Below are 18,116 nucleotides of genomic sequence, written 5' to 3' on the forward strand. Positions count from 1 at the left end.
GCGGCCACAGGAACTGTCCTGACAACCACAACGCATTCATCCCACAGCAATCAGCTGAACCTGCTGCCTTTGGGCCATCATGAATATCAAAGGCTGGCTGCTGGGTGACAAGGGTTGCCCTTTCTACACTTGGCACATGACTCCCCTCCGCCACATGACCACACATGAACAGCACACCTGCAAAGAAAGCTATGCAACCGCCTGAAACATTGTCCGGAAGTTTACACACCACCCCCAACCTCCACCAGGACTCTGTCAACCACTACCCTTTTCTTCTTGCCAATGAGCCAATTTTGGATCCAACTTGGCATTTGCTCTTGGTTCCTGATCAGTCTGCTACATGGGACCTTGTCAAAAGCCTTGCTAAAATCCATGCAGACCACATCAAATGTATTACCCTCATGGACCCTCCTTGTTACTTGCTCAAAAAAATTAAATCAAGTTAGTCAGACTCAACCTTCCCTTAACAAATACAAGCTGACTGTCCTTGATTAATCCCTGCCTTTCTAATACTGTCTCTCAGAATTTTATCCAATAATTTGCCCCCCACTGAGGTTAGGCTGACTGACCTGTAATTACTTGGGCTATCTCTTCCTCCCTTTTTAAACAACGTTACAATGTTAGCAGTCTTCTAGTCCTCTAGCATCCACACCTGTAGCCAGAGGATTGCTTCCTGTAGCAACCTGGGTTACATTTCATCCCAACTTGGTGATTTATCCACTTTCAAGGATGCTAAACCCTTTAATATTTCATCCCTCACTATGTTTATCCCTTGCAATATTTCACACTGCTCCTCCTTAGCTACAATGTCAGCTTTGTCCCTGTCTTTTATGAAATCATCTCTAAAATGACAAACAGCATGATTACTTTGTGCATCAGAAGGGCAAATGCAGACGGGATTCCAGCTTTCAGAGCTGCATCGATTCTGGTTTTGATGACTGTTAGTAAGTGTAAGAGAGCACTTCGATCATGAATGGTTTTTCCTTGTCTGCAAGAGTGATGTCACCATTAAAACCATGCTACAGATGTGGATTTGGACAAATAATGAACAGCAAAAGTGTAAATTGACTTGTTCAACTCACTTTTGTAAAACGGACTCACTATGCCAACATAAAGTCAGATGGCTCAAGATTACCAAACCTACCTGAGGCATATAAAATATTTTCTGTGTCCTGAAGAAAGGATAGTAGGCAGAGAAGAGTTCATACCCACCATTCAGGACCTGAATCGGTTGCCGGCTGACAACTTCCAGAAGCTTTGCATATTGGATAGCAGGACCTAGAATTGATACAGCATAAAATCAGTGACACGAACATTTAATCAAAGAATACATTTATTGTGAAAATTCAATTAAAAAAAAGTCTTAATTCATATCCCTGGTCCACCAGTTGCAGAATCAGAGTTTTATTGACACGGATTGAAGTACCAGTGGGCCGTCTATTCCAGTTGCTCGATGGTAACTCAGAATTCAAGGGCTGAATTTTATAAGCCCACCGCCGATTTTGGCAGCTTGCAAACGCCAAAGAACCATCGCAATTCCAAGTGCAGTGGCTCATTTAAATAGCCGGGGTGGGCCGCACCCCCCCTTCCAATCACGTCGCGGCGCGGACTGTCCATCCACGGCAATGGCGTCAGCTACCTGTGCATAGGTGCTGACACCATTTTAAAGGGCTGTTAGCCCTACCAGCATATTTAAGTAGTTAAAGAAAGATTCACTGAAATTAAATAAAGCCATCTCTTTTGCTCCTCCCCCACCCCCCCAAAAACAATTAAATTATTTGCCCTTCACCCCCTCCCCCACAAAATACCGACCTTTACCACCTGACCTTCCCCCCCCCCCCCACAAACTTTAAACTTCAATCCTTTCCACCCATGATGTTAATTTGACCCCATCCCCCACCTGCTCCCCACCAGTGTTGCACCTCGTTTCCCTGGACGGGGCTCCGAAGGTGCGGGAGTGCCGGCTGCCGGGCAAAGATCGCAGCGGGACATTAGATTAATAGTAAGTACATGATAATCTATTAATTCACTTTATTTGCATCTGGTGATTGTGCTCACATGGATTGTTATCTCTTGCCCCACCCCCACCTCACTTGCTTATAATCTGTGACTTTTCTAATATTTGTCAGTTCCAAAGAAGGGTCACTGACCCGAAACGTTAACTCTGCTTCTCTTTCCACAGATGCTGCCAGACCTGCTGAGTGATTCCAGCATTTCTTGTTTTTGTTTCTTCTTAAACCTTGTTTACTGTAGGAGACTTTTCTCGCTTGGGGTTCTTCAGTGGATTCTGAGGCTTGTGAGAAAGAGATGGGAGCAAGCAGACAGGAGAGGCTGTGGTGAGCCAGCCAGCAGAGATCTTCTCAGTCCAGGAGCATTCTGCTTTCTGCCCAAACTGTTTGTACAAATTCAAAAAACTCAGGTTTCCCAGCAGGTTAGGCCTGTGACTAGCTGACTTGACTATGTCCGTTTGTGTATTCAGCCATCTTAGCAGTCAACCTGGAATGCAAGATCCCCCACCTTCAAGGTCTGGTGATCAAAAGTCCACTGAGGGTTGAATGCGTCAGGGAATGGCTGCTTTGTCCTTCCAAACACAGTCTGTTAATATGGAAATATCTTTTCCAGACACGGTTGATCTGTTTAATAAGTCCTTTCTTCACTCCAATAACAGTTTAAAATCAATGTTCATGATAAAATTAACATGCCTCATTCTTGGCAGGTGGAGGCCTAGCATGACAGGCGTAATGACTCTATGGGCCAACCTCCTGGACAGCAGGAGGTCACAGGAGCACAGCAGAGCCCTGCAAGGGGAGGAAGACGCTAACCAAAACATTGGCTCTACCCCCCCTCACCGCCCTCAAGAGTCAGCTATCTGCAAAAGACAGAGAGCTAGTGCTGGGCCAGGCAGGTGGTCTCAGACCTTTGTGCTCTGATCTAAAATGACCTGATGCCTCGCGGCCCCCATGGCAGTCCATAACCTACAGCCATCAAGGTCACCGTCACCTTAAACATCTATGCAACCAGCTCGATCCAAGGATCAGCTGAGGTCCCATGTGGCATCTCACAGTCAGCAGCTCATCACTCCATCAAGCAGGTCAAATTCCATATTCAGGAGGGTGGGGGAATACATCCACTTTGACAGATGGGCCAGCACAGGCACAGAGGGCTTTGGGCTTTGCCATCATCGATGATCCCTGGACCTGAGGGAATCCATCGATTGCACCTCATGTTGCCATGAAGGCATGGACAGGCCAGCCAGTCAGATTCCTCGACAGTAAGGGCTACCACTCTTGAATGTCCAGCTGGTCTGTAACCACAGGAAGTGAATCATGCAGGTCTGCACCCAGTTCCCAGGCAGCTGTCGTGACTCCTTCATCTTGTGAGGGTCCCAGGACCTACATCCAGACTTCATCAGTCGCTGCTGGGGAATAAAGCTTATCCCCTAAGGAAGTGGCTCCTGATGCCTGTTCAAAACTCAGATATGGATGGGGAGAGGCACTACAACCAGAGCTATCTCCTAACACGGACCTGCATTGAACAGACCATTGGCCTCTTGAAGACATGCTTCCGTTGCCTTACCCAGTCGGGCAGTGCCCTCCAGTACAAGCCAGCCAAACTCTCTCATATCATGGTCATCTGCTGTATCCTGCACATATGGCACTGGAAAGAGGCTAGAGATGGATGAGGAGGAGCATCTGGAACACCACTCCCCTTTGGAGGAGGGCTGGGAGGAGGAAGAAGCGAAGGAAGGGGAGGAGGAAGGGATCGCTCAAGAGGTGGCTGGCACCTAGGCATTGGAGGACACTGTCCCAGACCTCAAAGTGAATTGCAGGCTGGTATGGCAGCAAGGGCCATGCTGATTCAGCAGTGCTTCACCTAATCTCCCCAGAGGCCTTGCAGCTGATGACCCGACAACTCACCTTCCAGCATACAGAGATATTTCACCGCTATGATCCTTAATTGCGGAGTCCCACTGGCAGCCATGAACATGGAGATTGAGGGTTCCTCCATCCAGCATTGTTCAACATTATAAGGCACGGGCACATATCATTCTCAGGGCCCCATGTGCTCGCCACCAGCCCCACAATGTGACGTACTCTTTTGAGATGAGACAACAACAATACACCTGTCAGAGTAGTGAAATAAAGAAGCTATATTGTGACACAAACAAAATAACAACAAATGTAGACAATAACACACAGGTGACCCATTAAGGGAATTCAGTGCTATGGCGTCTTCCTCTCCCTAACACTTCTACGGGGTGCCCCCCCCAGCTGAGATGCCTGTGGCTTCCATCCTCGTCTTGGAGGTGCCCGTGGGAGCTCTTCCACAAGCTGTCACACCTACATCATGGCAGAATCTCCCTCTGTCACAGGACCCTGGCATACAGTTGGTTCCTGAGTCAGAGGGGATGAGGGGCTAACGTGCAATACCGGTGCCCCCCGAGGGGTGGCTGCTTTGTCTGCCGCTAGGATAGTCTCTGTCCTTTCCTGGTGCCTGTGGATGCTGGAAGCAGCCAACGACTGGGATGCAGTTGGCATCCATTCCGAGCATCTCTGCACCATCAACGACACTGAGCAGTCAATGCTGCAGAAAGTTTCACTCCTTTGTGCATGTCAGTGCGCTGCTCCTGCACCCACCCAGAGTGGTGCTGCATTTGGCTCTCCAAGAGGTGGCCAATTTTTCAATGAAAGATATCATGCGGCCAAATTCCTGGGTCATGTCAGAGCACACACGCTGCATGGACTCCTCCATTGCATGCCCAAGGCTCTGAAAGGCCTCAGAGAACTCAGACAGACATGAACTTATCTGCTCTGGTTCTTGAGGAAGGCCCTACTTGTCTGTGAAACCCAAGGCCCAGCATCTTTGCCCAGTGGAAGCATCACTGTGCCTATCTTCCGTCCTCCGAGGCAGACTGACCACAGCTGACTCTGCCTTATCCTCCTCCTCCTGCTTGCGTGTGCTCTGAGGTTCACCCAGTGCTCCCATTTCTATGTCAGTCTGTAACCCAACTGAGGTGAATGTGTCTGCATTGGTGAAAGGTGCCGAGGTATGTAGTGACAGTGAAGGTTCCATGGACTCTGCCCACTGCTGAGAATGTCCATGCTGATACTGCAGGTCCACTTTGGTCCTAATCTGCAACTGGCCCTGTGGGAGACACAAGAAAATGGTTATGAGAACTAATCCTACTCAACAAGTGCCCCAGCACAACCAACTCCTCAGATGACAGCGGTCTAAGATCCATATCTTGTATTGGGCAGGGGTTTCCTCCATACCTTTCACCTCAAGAAAGAGTTATCCAATGACCCTGTTGCTCATGGCCTCCCTTCTCACCATCCCCCACCGAATGCCTCGAGGGCACCCTGGCAATCTCTAGCACCGTCTCCTCCATTGCTGTCAGAGTGCAGCTGGATCCACCTCCTGTTCTGGCCACCTCCCACATATTATAGGTTCTCTTTTCCTGCAGGATAAGAGGAAGATTCATGAGTAGGTTGCCCTCCTTCACCAATTCCAGCATTACATAGACTTGGGATGATGTCCCCATCTGAATGCCACCCCATATGTGAGGGTCGCTGTGACTCAGTGTTGCAACTGTTCACTCACTCTGGCAATGTGAGTGAGAACCATGGACATTCTGTGCGGTCTGCTCACGTGCATTTTGGTGCTTAGAGAGTTGGTGCACAATGAACCGGGAGCCGCTGGCTACTCACCTTGCCAGACCGCAGAGGTCATTGAATTTTTTCCTGCACTGGACCCAGGTCCTTCTTATGGGTCCCCGGCTGCTGACCTCTGAGGCCATCTCCATCCATGTCCTCTTGGTCTCGCGGGATGGATTTCTCCTTCATGACGCTGGGAAGAACAGCTCTCTCTCCTCTTTGACACTGCATCAGTGAGCGCCTCCAGGGAGGCATCAGAGAAATGGGGTGCCACCTGGAGACCCTTGCACATGCCCACAAAACTCCTCCAATCTCTCTGGTGCTGCATTACTGAAGGCAACAACAAGCTCAGTCAAGGCTGCTTGCCTTTTAAAATTGCCCTCAGTGACATATTCCCACCTCCAGGATGCTTCTGGCGCCTCTAATTGGGCACTGGACTCACGCACAAGCCAATTAGCAACTTTGCATTTAAAAATAGCGCCGGTGTGGGTTCCCGACCCCAAAACGAGAATTCAGCTCAATGACTTCCTCTGACAGTGCAGTTGAAATTAGAAATTCACCGGTGAATTATGTCCATAAAACTATATCCTATCTCATTTCCCCCTCCGTCCACATTCACAAGCTTGTACAGAGTTCTCCCAATCCCCTGAAGGCATTGTGTCATGCAGTACTTCATCTGAAAGGCCATTCTTCATCTGTCAGTATTGGCAGCGTAGTCAACTATATGAGGCATCACAGATGATGCTAATTGTGTTTCTATCTGATGGCCACACAACTGCACTTTCCAGCAGGGATTCTTGAATAGGAAGGACAGCTTTTACTAATTTTCCCCTCCTAAGTCTAGGAGAAGGGAGCAATTGCAGGGATACTGCAGGCAGCCTGAGATCAGCAAGCTCAGCACAGTTCACCCTTGGGACCCAAAACAGGCAGATCTCCACCCCACTACTGGCAGAGTCCTCTGGAGTAGCTGCATTAAAAATGTTTAAATAACCCAGAAACTGAAAGACCAGCTGGTGTCATGGCACAACTGTATGGTGGTAGCAGCACATCTCACCATGCTAGATATACATCCAAATTCTGAAAAAGAAGAAAATCTGGGCTACTATTTCTTGGGCAGGAAAAGTTGGAACATAGGTGACCATTTTCTTTCAGAACTCTTAATTCACAAAAATGCAGTGTAAAATAGAGGCTGTTCCACAAAATAGAAGGCAGAAGATTATAATTCAGTGCTCAGATTATACTATTGCTTATTTTTGTTGTATTAATTAGTATTTATTTCCTGCTTTCTTGCAAGGTTTCTACCCCTACCTACTGAAGGCAGACCTCTTGCTGGGAAATGATTCCATGGGTACTGGTCATCATCCGTTATTTTGCCCAAGTGGCCTTTATTCGTCTAATAGCCTTGATTATAAGCATCTGCAAGCTATACAGTCAAAGGTGGCATCAGAGATGAGCATGATCCTTTCCTCATGTGGGAGAGCCTGGATCATGATCAGGAGAAAGAACTTTGACTGGCTTCTCCCTTCCTAATTCAGAGGCACAAAGGACAATAGCACATCTACCACTACCCTGTCTGAGACTAGCCAACTCAACTTGGATCGGGAATCAAATCTGTGGTCTTCCACGATGGTATGGCTCAGTTACTTAATGGATAAGCTCACAGAGGCATCAGAGGAGTCAGTATTGTTATAAGTACATGCACACAATGGCGTAAAAAGACGCTTAGTAGTGTAAGGTCAGTGGTGTAAAAATGGGCAGCATTGCATCGGCCGTCCATTATGCACTCCACCCGTCAGTGGAACAGAATATTAGACAAGGCCTATAATGGGGCTACCACTACCAATATTAGCAAATGTTGTCCCCTTGTTCAAGAAGGGGAGTAGAGACAGCCCTGGTAATTATAGACCTGTGAGCCTTACTTCGGTTGTGGGTAAAATGTTGGAAAAGGTTATAAGAGACAGGATTTATAATCATCTTGAAAAGAATAAGTTCATTAGCGATAGTCAGCACGGTATTGTGAAGGGTAGGTCGTGCCTCACAAACCTTATTGAGTTTTTCGAGAAGGTGACCAAACAGGTGGATGAGGGTAAAGCAGTGGATGTGGTGTATATGGATTTCAGTAAGGTGTTTGATAAGGTTCCCCACGGTCGGCTATTGCAGAAAATACGGAAGTATGGGGTTGAAGGTGATTTAGAGCTTTGGATCAGAAATTGGCTAGCTGAAAGAAGACAGAGGGTGGTGGTTGATGGCAAATGTTCATCCTGGAGTTTAGTTACTAGTGGTGTATCGCAAGGATCTGTTTTGGGGCCACTGCTGTTTGTCATTTTTATAAATGACCTGGAAGAGGGTGTAGAAGGGTGGGTTAGTAAATTTGCGGATGACACGAAGGTCGGTGGAGTTGTGGATAGTGCCGAAGGATGTTGTAGGGTACAGAGGGACATAGATAGGCTGCAGAGCTGGGCTGAGAGATGGCAAATGGAGTTTAATGCGGAAAAGTGTGAGGTGATTCACTTTGGAAGGAGTAACAGGAATGCAGAGTACTGGGCTAATGGGAAGATTCTTTGTAGTGTAGATGAACAGAGAGATCTTGGTGTCCAGGTACATAAATCCCTGAAAGTTGCTACCCAGGTTAATAGGGCTGTTAAGAAGGCATATGGTGTGTTAGCTTTTATTAGTAGGGGGATCGCGTTTCGGAGCCACGGGGTCATGCTGCAGCTGTACAAAACTCTGGTGAGGCCGCACCTGGAGTATTGCGTGCAGTTCTGGTCACCGCATTATGGGAAGGATGTGGAAGCTTTGGAAAGGGTGCAGAGGAGATTTACTAGGATGTTGCCTGGTATGGAGGGAAGGTCTTATGAGGAAAGGCTGAGGGACTTGAGGTTGTTTTCATTGGAGAGAAGGAGGAGGAGAGGTGACTTAATAGAGACATATAAGATAATCAGAGGGTTAGATAGGGTGGATAGTGAGAGTCTTTTTCCTCGGATGGTGATGGCAAACACGAGGGGACATAGCTTTAAGTTGAGGGGTGATAGATATAGGACAGATGTCAGAGGTAGTTTCTTTACTCAGATAGTAGGGGCGTGGAACGCCCTGCCTGCAACAGTAGTAGACTCGCCAACTTTAAGGGCATTTAAGTGGTCATTGGATAGACATATGGATGAAAATGGAATAGTGTAGGTCAGATGGTTTCACAGGTCGGTGCAACATCGAGGGCCGAAGGGCCTGTACTGCACTGTAATGTTCTAATGTTCTAATTCTAATTACTATAACTTTTTAATTTGTCTAAACCTTTATAGCTATATCTGCTGACTGTATACTTACCTTCTTCATCAACTGATTTTGTGCACCCATCGTATACCACACAATACTTCACGCACTCAAGCTCTATATCCTGTGGCATCAAATAATTTCCATCCGCATCCTGCAAAGCAACAATATTGACTAAATTATTGGTACAGAGTAGAAATTTCTATAGGAAAAATAGAGAATTTACTGTTACAACCTCAGAGAGATCATTAACATGAAAAATACATAAAAATATAAGAACTAGGAGCAGGAGTAGGCAATTCAGCCGCTCGAGCCTGCTCCGCCATTCAATACGATCATGGCTGATCTCAGATATGAGACATGATTCCTCCAGACCAATTTAACATATTAAACGACAAGGCTTTTATTCTAACAACTAAAGATAAAAGGAATCCCCAATGAACTAAATAGTACTTTGTAAGTAGCTGGTAGCCCAAATTACAAATAAAGGTATTTTCTTCTTTTATTCGAACACTTGAAAACCTCACACCAATCACATGTGTTACACAGTCCTTTTTGCTGACAAAATCCTTTGTGGTTAAAAGCCCCAACTCCTCCCAGTTGCAATGAGTTGGATCTCTCAGATTTTTCAAAAATCTTTGCTCACTTCTCCGAGTACTTCCAACCTCGATATCCATGGATAAAGTGATTTCTGGTGGTATAGTCTAACATGGAAGGCTCATCCCTGTGTCCCAAAAACCTCTCCTTGATTAGTTTAAGAGGACTGCTCACCTCTTGTCCATAAACTAATTCAAAGGGACGAAAACCAGTGGACTCATTGGGTGAGTCCCTGGTGGCAAACAGAAGAATTTCCAGCCCTTTGTCCCAGTCATAGGGGTACTCATAGCAGCATTCCCTGATCATTGTCTTTAAAGGATCTGGTGGTACTGCTCCAAAGCCCCTGGTGACTGTGGATGGTAGGCTGCGGACTCTAATTGGGTTATACCCAGATAACCTTTTGAAAAATACCCAACATGAAATTTGTGCCCCGATCCGACTGGATCTCAGCAGACAGTCCATATCGGGTGAAGAATTCAGTTAGCCCTTTCATGTTCCATGAGCGGCTCACAAGAGCCTGTGCAGTGGCTCAGGAACACCTAAAAACCTCCCACACAGCCATGAAAAGGCGGACAGATAAACATGCCAAGGTCAGCACATTTCAGCCCGGAGACCATTGGTAGTGCTACTACCAATACAGACTGCCTGATCAGTGGCCCGTACAGAGTAGTAAAGAGGATTAGCAAACTGAATATATATAATTGACACCCCAGACAGTGGGAAAAAACAAAGGCTGTGCCCCATCAATATGTTAAAGCAGTATCACAGCCGGGAAGGGGACTAATAAGCACAGGTATGTCAAGCAGTCAGAAAAGAGGAGGGCAAAAGGGACAGTGAGGACAAGGTAGAGGGAGGCCTGGAGGATTCCCAAATCGAAACCCCTATCATCCGGTTAGCTAACACCAAAATGCTGGGGAAATTGGACACTGTACTCTCCTATTTAAATGCCGAACAGAGAGGAGACCTAACAAGGCTCCTCACAGCACTTAAAGTGATCTGCAAGGACAACCCAAGGTGCACAACCCAAACTTTACATGATGTGGATGTATCTTGGCAGAGATGGTTCTTAGGGGAATGGCCTCTGGAAAACAGGTAGCTACATCCATAATGGTGAGAAGATACTGGTAACCCCTTTTGTTTTTGGCAGGGGTCCCTCACACTCTGTTGAATGGTTCCCCAAAAGCTGGTATGGGAAGTGGAGGTACAGGTTTTATTGCAGGTTGGGGCATCCCCACAACCTGGCACGTGTGGCAAGTTTTACAGAACTTCACCATATTCTTGTGGCGTTATGGCCAGTCAAAATACTGTCTTATGTCGGCTTGCGTTTTTTGGATACCGACATGTCCAGCCTTTGGAAGATTGTGGCCTATTCACAATGTTTCCCTACGGTACCTCAGCAGCACCACTATCTGGTGGACCACTGTCCACTCTTTGTCCACAAGTCTGTGAGGAGGTCTCCACTTCCTCATCAGCACCCCATTCTTTAAATAGTAGCACTCTGAAACTCCCTCTGCTTCAGCTTCAGTTTGGGCAGTCTGTGCTAATCTTTTTAACTCTGGGTCGGCTTGCTGAGCCTCGACCAAGGAAGACCTGCTTAACACTTCCTTTTGTTCCTTTAAATTCCCAATGAAGGTTTCAGATAACCAGACAGTAGGGTCATCCATCTGCATTGCCAGTTCAGCCTCCTCAAACAGATCTTGTTTGGCCATGAACCGGGTCACCACACAGTCAGAGAAAATGCCAGGGACCTTCTCCTGTAACTGCTCTGTCTTCCTCACCTCTTTCGGTCCCTCTAAGACCACTGGGGAAACTACCAGTTCTGCCCCCGCCATATCATTACCAAGGAGCAGGTCGACCCCTTCCACTGGTTACTGGTCCTGAAACAAGGTCGTACTCTAGGTCCACCCAATATAAAGATATGGGCATATACCTTCCCCCGATACCATTTACTAATACTCGGGCATTCAATGAACTCTCTGGGGGAAAGGTCATGCCTTCTCCCAACAGAAGGGAATGGATGGCCCCTGTATCCCTAAGTATGACTATGGGCTTATTTGCCTCACTCGAGGGGTATGGGTCACGTTTCCTTTGGATACAAAATCTTGATAACTCTCAGGGACACCACACTTACACCAGTATTTATACTGAGTCTTACAGCCACAGTTAAAGTCTACTGTACTTTCCATTAGGGTCCCTTTTCCTGCACTGGTCTGGTGTACCCTGTGTTACGCCAGTGTGTTTTGTTGAACGATGATTTTCTTTGGTCCACTGACTGGCGATCTGGATTTGTTATTTTTTGGAAGAAATTTAAAAAGACATTTTAAAAAGGGATAAATGCTGGCAGCTTAAGATGATCACATAGTCTGCCACATTGTATCCTACATTGCAAAGAAGTGTGCATATCCCAGCAAGAACCAAGACCCAGGAAATTTAAAGGAACTGCTTGTTCTTTTCCTTTTCAGCAAGCAGAGAAATACTGCTCACTGCTATGTTTGAATCACTGAATGAATGTCATGTACAAGCCCACCTCATCTATAATATTAAGCTGTTGTTTTTCTCTGCAACAAAAGGAGAAGCAACTGGACTCTGACATGAGCAGACCCTAAGTAGGGGTCCCTCTCTCTCTCTCTCTCTCCATTCCAGTTTGAAAGCTTTCAAATCCTGCTTGTTAACTGACCACCTTTGCATTCTCCAGCTACAATCAGAAACCCGGTGGAGGAAATCAATGGTATCGCTATCTCCAAGAAACCCACCAATTCAGTCATCTAGCTCTTCAAACTAAAAGCCTCAGGACCACTGAATTCAGCTAGAAGCCAGCCGAATCACCAAATTTCACAGACTGCATTCCTTTTTGTTTTTAATGAACTCAACCAATCTACCTTCCCCACCCTGTAACCTATTTGTGTGTGTGTAAACCTCTAGTGTGTGTGCCCAAGAGTGAAAGTTGGCGAGCTGTTTATTATTTTATTATTTCGGTTTAGGTACAATAAAGTTACCCTCTTATATAATAAAAGCAAAATACTGCAGATGCTGGAAATCTGAAATAAAAACAAGAAATGCTGGAAATACTCAGCAGGTCTGGCAGCATCTGTGGAGAGAGAAGCAAAGTTAATGTTTCAGATCAGTGACCCTTCATCAGAACTGGCAAATATTAGAAATGTGATAGGTTTTAAGCAAGTAAAGCGGGGGTGGGGAAAGAGATAACAAAAGTAAAGGTGTTGATAGGACAAGGTCACAGAGAATAACTGACCAGAAGGTCATGGAGCAAAGGCAAAGGTTATGTTAATAGGGTGGTGAAAGACAGAGAGGGTGTTAATGGACAAAAAAATGAACAGCCCTGGCCCCAAGCCCATACATGAAAAAAGTGGGTAGGCACAGTAGAAACAAACTAAATAAACTAATATAAAATAAATTTAAAAATAACTAAAAATAAAAAGTCTTTCTAACCTCTTTCTTTGATAACTAAAAAAACCTGTCCAATTACTTACTTGCTATGATGATAACAAGAACCAATCAAAACCCTACTGAATTGGCCAGTACATCCACTTTAAGAAAGAATTAAATCTGTTGTGGTCAAACAAATGGAGAGAAAAGAGGGAAACCCTTCGTCCCCTCCTCACTTAACCGTAACACCCGACTAATCCTACAGGTTTTCCCCGTAACTTCCAGCAGTCAGCTCGAAGGTGAACTACCTTGTTAAAGGCAAACACACAGGCTTTCGGGGATCATTCCTGTTCTTAGCACTTTCCTTTTCAGCCTGAGGAGGGCTCCCTGTGTTTCCAGCTTTTCCTCCTCACGCATGGCTGTTTATCCTCCTATCATCCCATCATCTATCCTTTTCAGGTTTTTGCAGGTGACTAGGGAAGGGTTTCCCTTGGGGCAAGGGCTTGTGGGTAAGTTTATAGTCATTTGCAAGGATTGCTGCCTGCCGGGCTCTTGGAATTAATTTTTAAAAATTCATTCATGGGATGTGGGAGTCGCTGGCTCGCCAGCGTTTATTGCCCAACCCTAATTTCCCTTGAGAAGATGGTGGCGAGCTGCCTTCTTGAACCGCTGCAGTCCATGTGGGGTAGAGACACCCACTGTGCTGTTAGGAAGGGAGTTCCAGGATTTTGACCCAGCGACAGTGAAGGAATGGCGATATAATTCCAAGTCAGGATGGTGTGTGGCTTGGATAGGAACTTGCAGGTGGTGGTGTTCCCAAGCATTTTCTGCCCTTGTCCTTCTAGGTAGAAGAAGTTACGGGTTTGGAAGGCACTGTCTAAGGAGCTTTGGTGCTTTGCTGCAGTGCATCTTGCAGATGGTACATGCTGCTGCCACTGTGCGTCGGTGGTGGAGGGAGTGAATGTTTGTGGATGGGGGTACCAATCAAGCAGGCTGCTTTGTCCTGGATGGTGTCGAGCTTCTTGAATGTTGTTGGAGCTGCACCCATCCAGGCAAGTGGAGAGTCTTCCATCACACTCCTGACATGTGCCTTCTAGATGGTGGACAGGCTTTGGGGAGTCAGAAGATGAGTTACTCGCCACAGAATTCCGAGCCTCTGACCTGCTCTTGAAGCCATAGTATTTATATGGCTGCTCCAGTTCAGTTTCTGGTCAATGGTAACCCCCAGAATATTGATAGTGGGGGATTCATTGATGGTAATGTCATTGAATGTCAAGGGGAGATGGTTAGATTCTCTCTTGTTGAAGATGGTCATTGCTTGGCACTTGTGTGGCACAAATGTTACTTGCCACTTATTAGCCCAAGCCCAGATATTGTCCAGGTCTTGCTGCATTTCTACATGGACTGCTTCAGTATCTGAGGAGTCGCAAATGGTGCTGAACATTGTGCAATCATCAGCGACATCCCCACTTCTGACCTTATGACTGAAGGAAGGTCGTTGATGAAGCAGCTGAAGATGGTTGGGCCTGGAACACTACCCTGAGGAACTCCTGCAGTGATGTCCTGGAGCTGAGATGATTGACATCCAACAACCACAACCATCTTCCTTAGTGCTAGGTATGACTCCAACCAGCAGAGAGTTTTCCCCCTGATTCCAGTGACCTCAGTTTTGCCTTGGCTCCTTGATGCCATATTTGGTCAAATGCTGCCTTGATGTCAAGGGCAGTCACTCTCACCTCATTCCCTGAGTTCAGTTCTTTTGTCCTTGTTTGAACCAAGGCTGTCATGAGGTCAGAAGCTGAGTGGCCATGGCGGAACCCAAACTGAGCATCACTGAGCAGGTTATTGCTAAGCAAGTGCCGCTTGATAGCACTGTCGATGACACCTTCCATCACTACTGATGATTGAGAGTAGACTGATGGGGTGGTAATTGGCTGGGTTGGACTTGTCCTGCTTTTTGTGTACAGGACATACCTGAGCAATTTTCCACATTGCCAGGTAGATACCAGTGTTGTATCTGTACTGGAACAGCTTGGCTAGGGGTGCGGCAAGTTCTGGAGTTCTTTTGCTCCTCCACCTGAGTTTTTATGGAAAGGGGAAGTGAGTTTTTGAACTTCGAGAAGGATCATCTCTCTGAGGTTTTCATAGGTGGGCTCTGTCTTAAGTGCCCATATCCATTGGTTGAAAGAGAGTTGCTTAACCTTTTTGAACTCAATGTAAGTTTATTCAGGCTGCTTTTGGAGAGTTTGGAATTTTTGGTGGTACGCCTCTGGTACCAGCTCATGTGTGCTCAGGATAGCATTTTTGGTCATCTCAGGGGAGGCGGTGGTGTAGTGGTATTGTTTCTGGACTAGTAACCCAGAGACCCAGGGTATTGCTCTGGGAACATGGGTTCAAATCCCACCATAGCAGAAGGTGGAATTTGAATTCAATTAATAACTCTGGCATTAAACCTAGTCTAATGATGGCCATGAAACCATTGTCGATTGTTGTAAAAACCCATCTAGTTCACTCATGTCCTTTAGGGAAGGAAATCTGCTGTCCTTACCTAGTCTGGCCTACAGACCCACAGCAATGTGGTTGACTCTTACATGCCCTCTGAAATGGCCTAGCAAGCCACTCAGCCAATCTAACCGCTACAAAGTCAATAAAAAGGAATGAAACCGGACTGACCACCCGGCATTGACCTAGGCACCGGAAACGGCAAACCCAGCCCTGTCGACCCTGCAAAGTCCTCCCTACTAACATCTGGGGGCTTGTGCCAAAGTTGGGAGAGCTGTCCCACAGACTAGTCAAGCAACAGCCTGATATAGTCATACTCACAGAATCATACCTTACAGACAATGTCCCAGACACTGCCATCACCATCCCTGGGTATGTCCTGTCCCACCGGCAGGACAGACCCACCAGAGGTGGTGGCACAGTGGTATACAGTAGGGAGGGAGTTGCCCTGGGAGTCCTCAACATCGACTCTGGACCCCATGAAGTCTCATAGCATCAGATAAAACATGGACAAGGAAACCTCCTGCTGATTACCACCTACCGCCCTCCCTCATCTGATGAGTCAGTACTCCACCATGTTGAACAGCACTTGAAGGAAGCACTGAGGGTGGCGAGGGCACCAAATGTACACTGGGTGGGGGACATCAGGTCCATCACCAAGAGTGGCTCGGCAGCACCACTACTGACCAAGCTGGCCGAGTCCGAGAGGGGAAAACATACTTGACCTTGCCCTCACCGATCTGCCAGCCGCAGATGCACAAGTCCATGATAGTATTGGTAGGAGTGACCACCACACAGTCCTTGTGGAGACGAAGTCCTGCCTTCACATTGAGGATACCCTCCATCGTGTTGTGTGGCACTAACGCCGTGCTAAATGGGATAGATTTCGAACAGATCTAGCAATGCAAAACTGGGCATCCATGAGGCGCTGCGGGCCAAAAGCAGCAGCAGAATTCTTCTCAACCACGATCTGTAACCTCATGGTCCGGCATATCCCCGACTCTACCATTACCATCAAGCCAGGAGACCAACCCTCGTTCAAAGAAGAGTGCAGGAGGGCATACCTCAAAATGAGGTGTCAACCTGGTGAAGCTACAACACAGGACTACTTGCGTGCCAAACTGCATAAGCAGCATGCGATAGACAGAGCTAAGCGATCCCATAACCAACGGATCAGATCTAAGCTCTGCATTCCTGCCACATCCAGCCGTGAATGCTGGTGGACAATTAAACAACTAACTGGAGGAGGTGGCTCCACAAATATCCCCATCCTCAATGATGGGGGAGCCCAGCACTTCAGTGTGAAAGATAAGGCTGAAGCATTTGCAACAATCTTCAGCCAGAAGTGCCGAGTTGATGATCCATCTCGGCCTCCTCCTCAAGTCGCCAGCATCACAGATGCCAGACTTCAGCCAATTCGATTCACTCCGCGTGATATCAAGAAACGACTGAAGGCACTGGATACTGCAAAACCTATGGGCCCTGACAATATTCCAGCAATAGTACTGAAGACCTGTGCTCCAGAACTTGCCGCGCCCCTAGGCAAGCTGTTCCAGTACAGCTACAACACTGGCATCTACCCTGCAATGTGGAAAATTGCCCAGGTATGTCCCGTATACAAAAAGCAGGACAAGTCCAACCCGGCCAATTACCGCCCCATCAGCCTACTCTCAATCATCAGTAAAGTGATGGAAGGTGTCATCAACAGCGCCATCAAGCGGCACTTGCTTAGCAATAACCTGCTCAGTGATGCTCAGTTTGGGTTCCGCATTGGCCACTCAGCTTCTGACCTCATTACAGCCTTGGTTCAAACATGGACAAAAGAGCTGAACTCAAGAGGTGAGGCGAGAGTGACTGCCCTTGACATCAAGGCAGCATTTGACAGAGTATGGCATCAAGGAGCCCTAGCAAAACTGAGGTCAATGGGAATCAGGGGGAAAACCCTCTGCTGGTTAGAGTCATATCTAGTGCAGAGGAAGATGGTTGTGGTTGTTGGAGGTCAATCATCTGGGCTTCAGGACGTCACTGCAGGAGTTCCTCAGGGTAATGTCCGAGGCCCAACCATCTTCAGCTGCTTCATCAATGACCTTTCTTCAATCATAAGGTCAGAAGTAGGGATATTCGCTGATGATTGCACAATGTTCAGCACCATTCGTGACTCCTCAGATACTGAAGCAGTCCGTGTAGAAATGCAGCAAGACCTGGACAATATCCAGGCTTGGGCTGATAAGTGGCAAGTAACATTCGCGCCACACAAGTGCCGGGCAATGACCATCTTCAACAAGAGAGAATCTAACCATCTCCCCTTGACATTCAACAGCATTAACATTGCTGAATCCTCCACTATCAACATCCTAGGGGCTATCATTGACCAGAAACTGAACTGGAGTAGCCATATAAATACCGTGGCTACAAGAGCAGGTCAGAGGCTAGGAATCCTGAGGCGAGTAACTCACACCCTGAATCCCCAAAGCCTGTCCACCATCTACAAGGCACAAGTCAGGAGTGTGATGGAATACTCTCCACTTGCCTGGATGGGTGCAGCTCCAACAACACTCAAGAAGCTCGACACCATCCAGGACAAAGCAGCCCGCTTGATTGGCTCCCCATCTACAAACATTCACTCCCTCCACCACCGACGTACAGTGGCAGCAGTGTGTACCATCTACAAGATGCACTGCAGCAATGCACCAAGACTCCTTAGACAGCACC

At 47.1% G+C, this 18,116-nt stretch overlaps 1 protein-coding gene across 1 annotated transcript in view; it reads right to left on the reverse strand.

The window, feature by feature from the left end:
* styxl1 (serine/threonine/tyrosine interacting-like 1) overlaps positions 1 to 18,116 on the reverse strand; it is a 62,881-nt gene that overhangs the window by 16,498 nt on the left and 28,267 nt on the right. Inside the window, exons 3-4 of the mRNA XM_068009921.1 lie at positions 8,976 to 9,075; positions 1,145 to 1,278 (exon numbers count right to left, since the gene is read on the reverse strand). Coding sequence (XP_067866022.1) covers positions 1,145 to 1,278; positions 8,976 to 9,075 — 234 coding nt within the window. The remainder of the gene's footprint in view (positions 1 to 1,144; positions 1,279 to 8,975; positions 9,076 to 18,116) is intronic.

This window comes from Heterodontus francisci, chromosome 30 (genome assembly GCF_036365525.1).
Source record: "Heterodontus francisci isolate sHetFra1 chromosome 30, sHetFra1.hap1, whole genome shotgun sequence".
In the NCBI taxonomy this organism is placed as follows: domain Eukaryota; kingdom Metazoa; phylum Chordata; class Chondrichthyes; order Heterodontiformes; family Heterodontidae; genus Heterodontus; species Heterodontus francisci.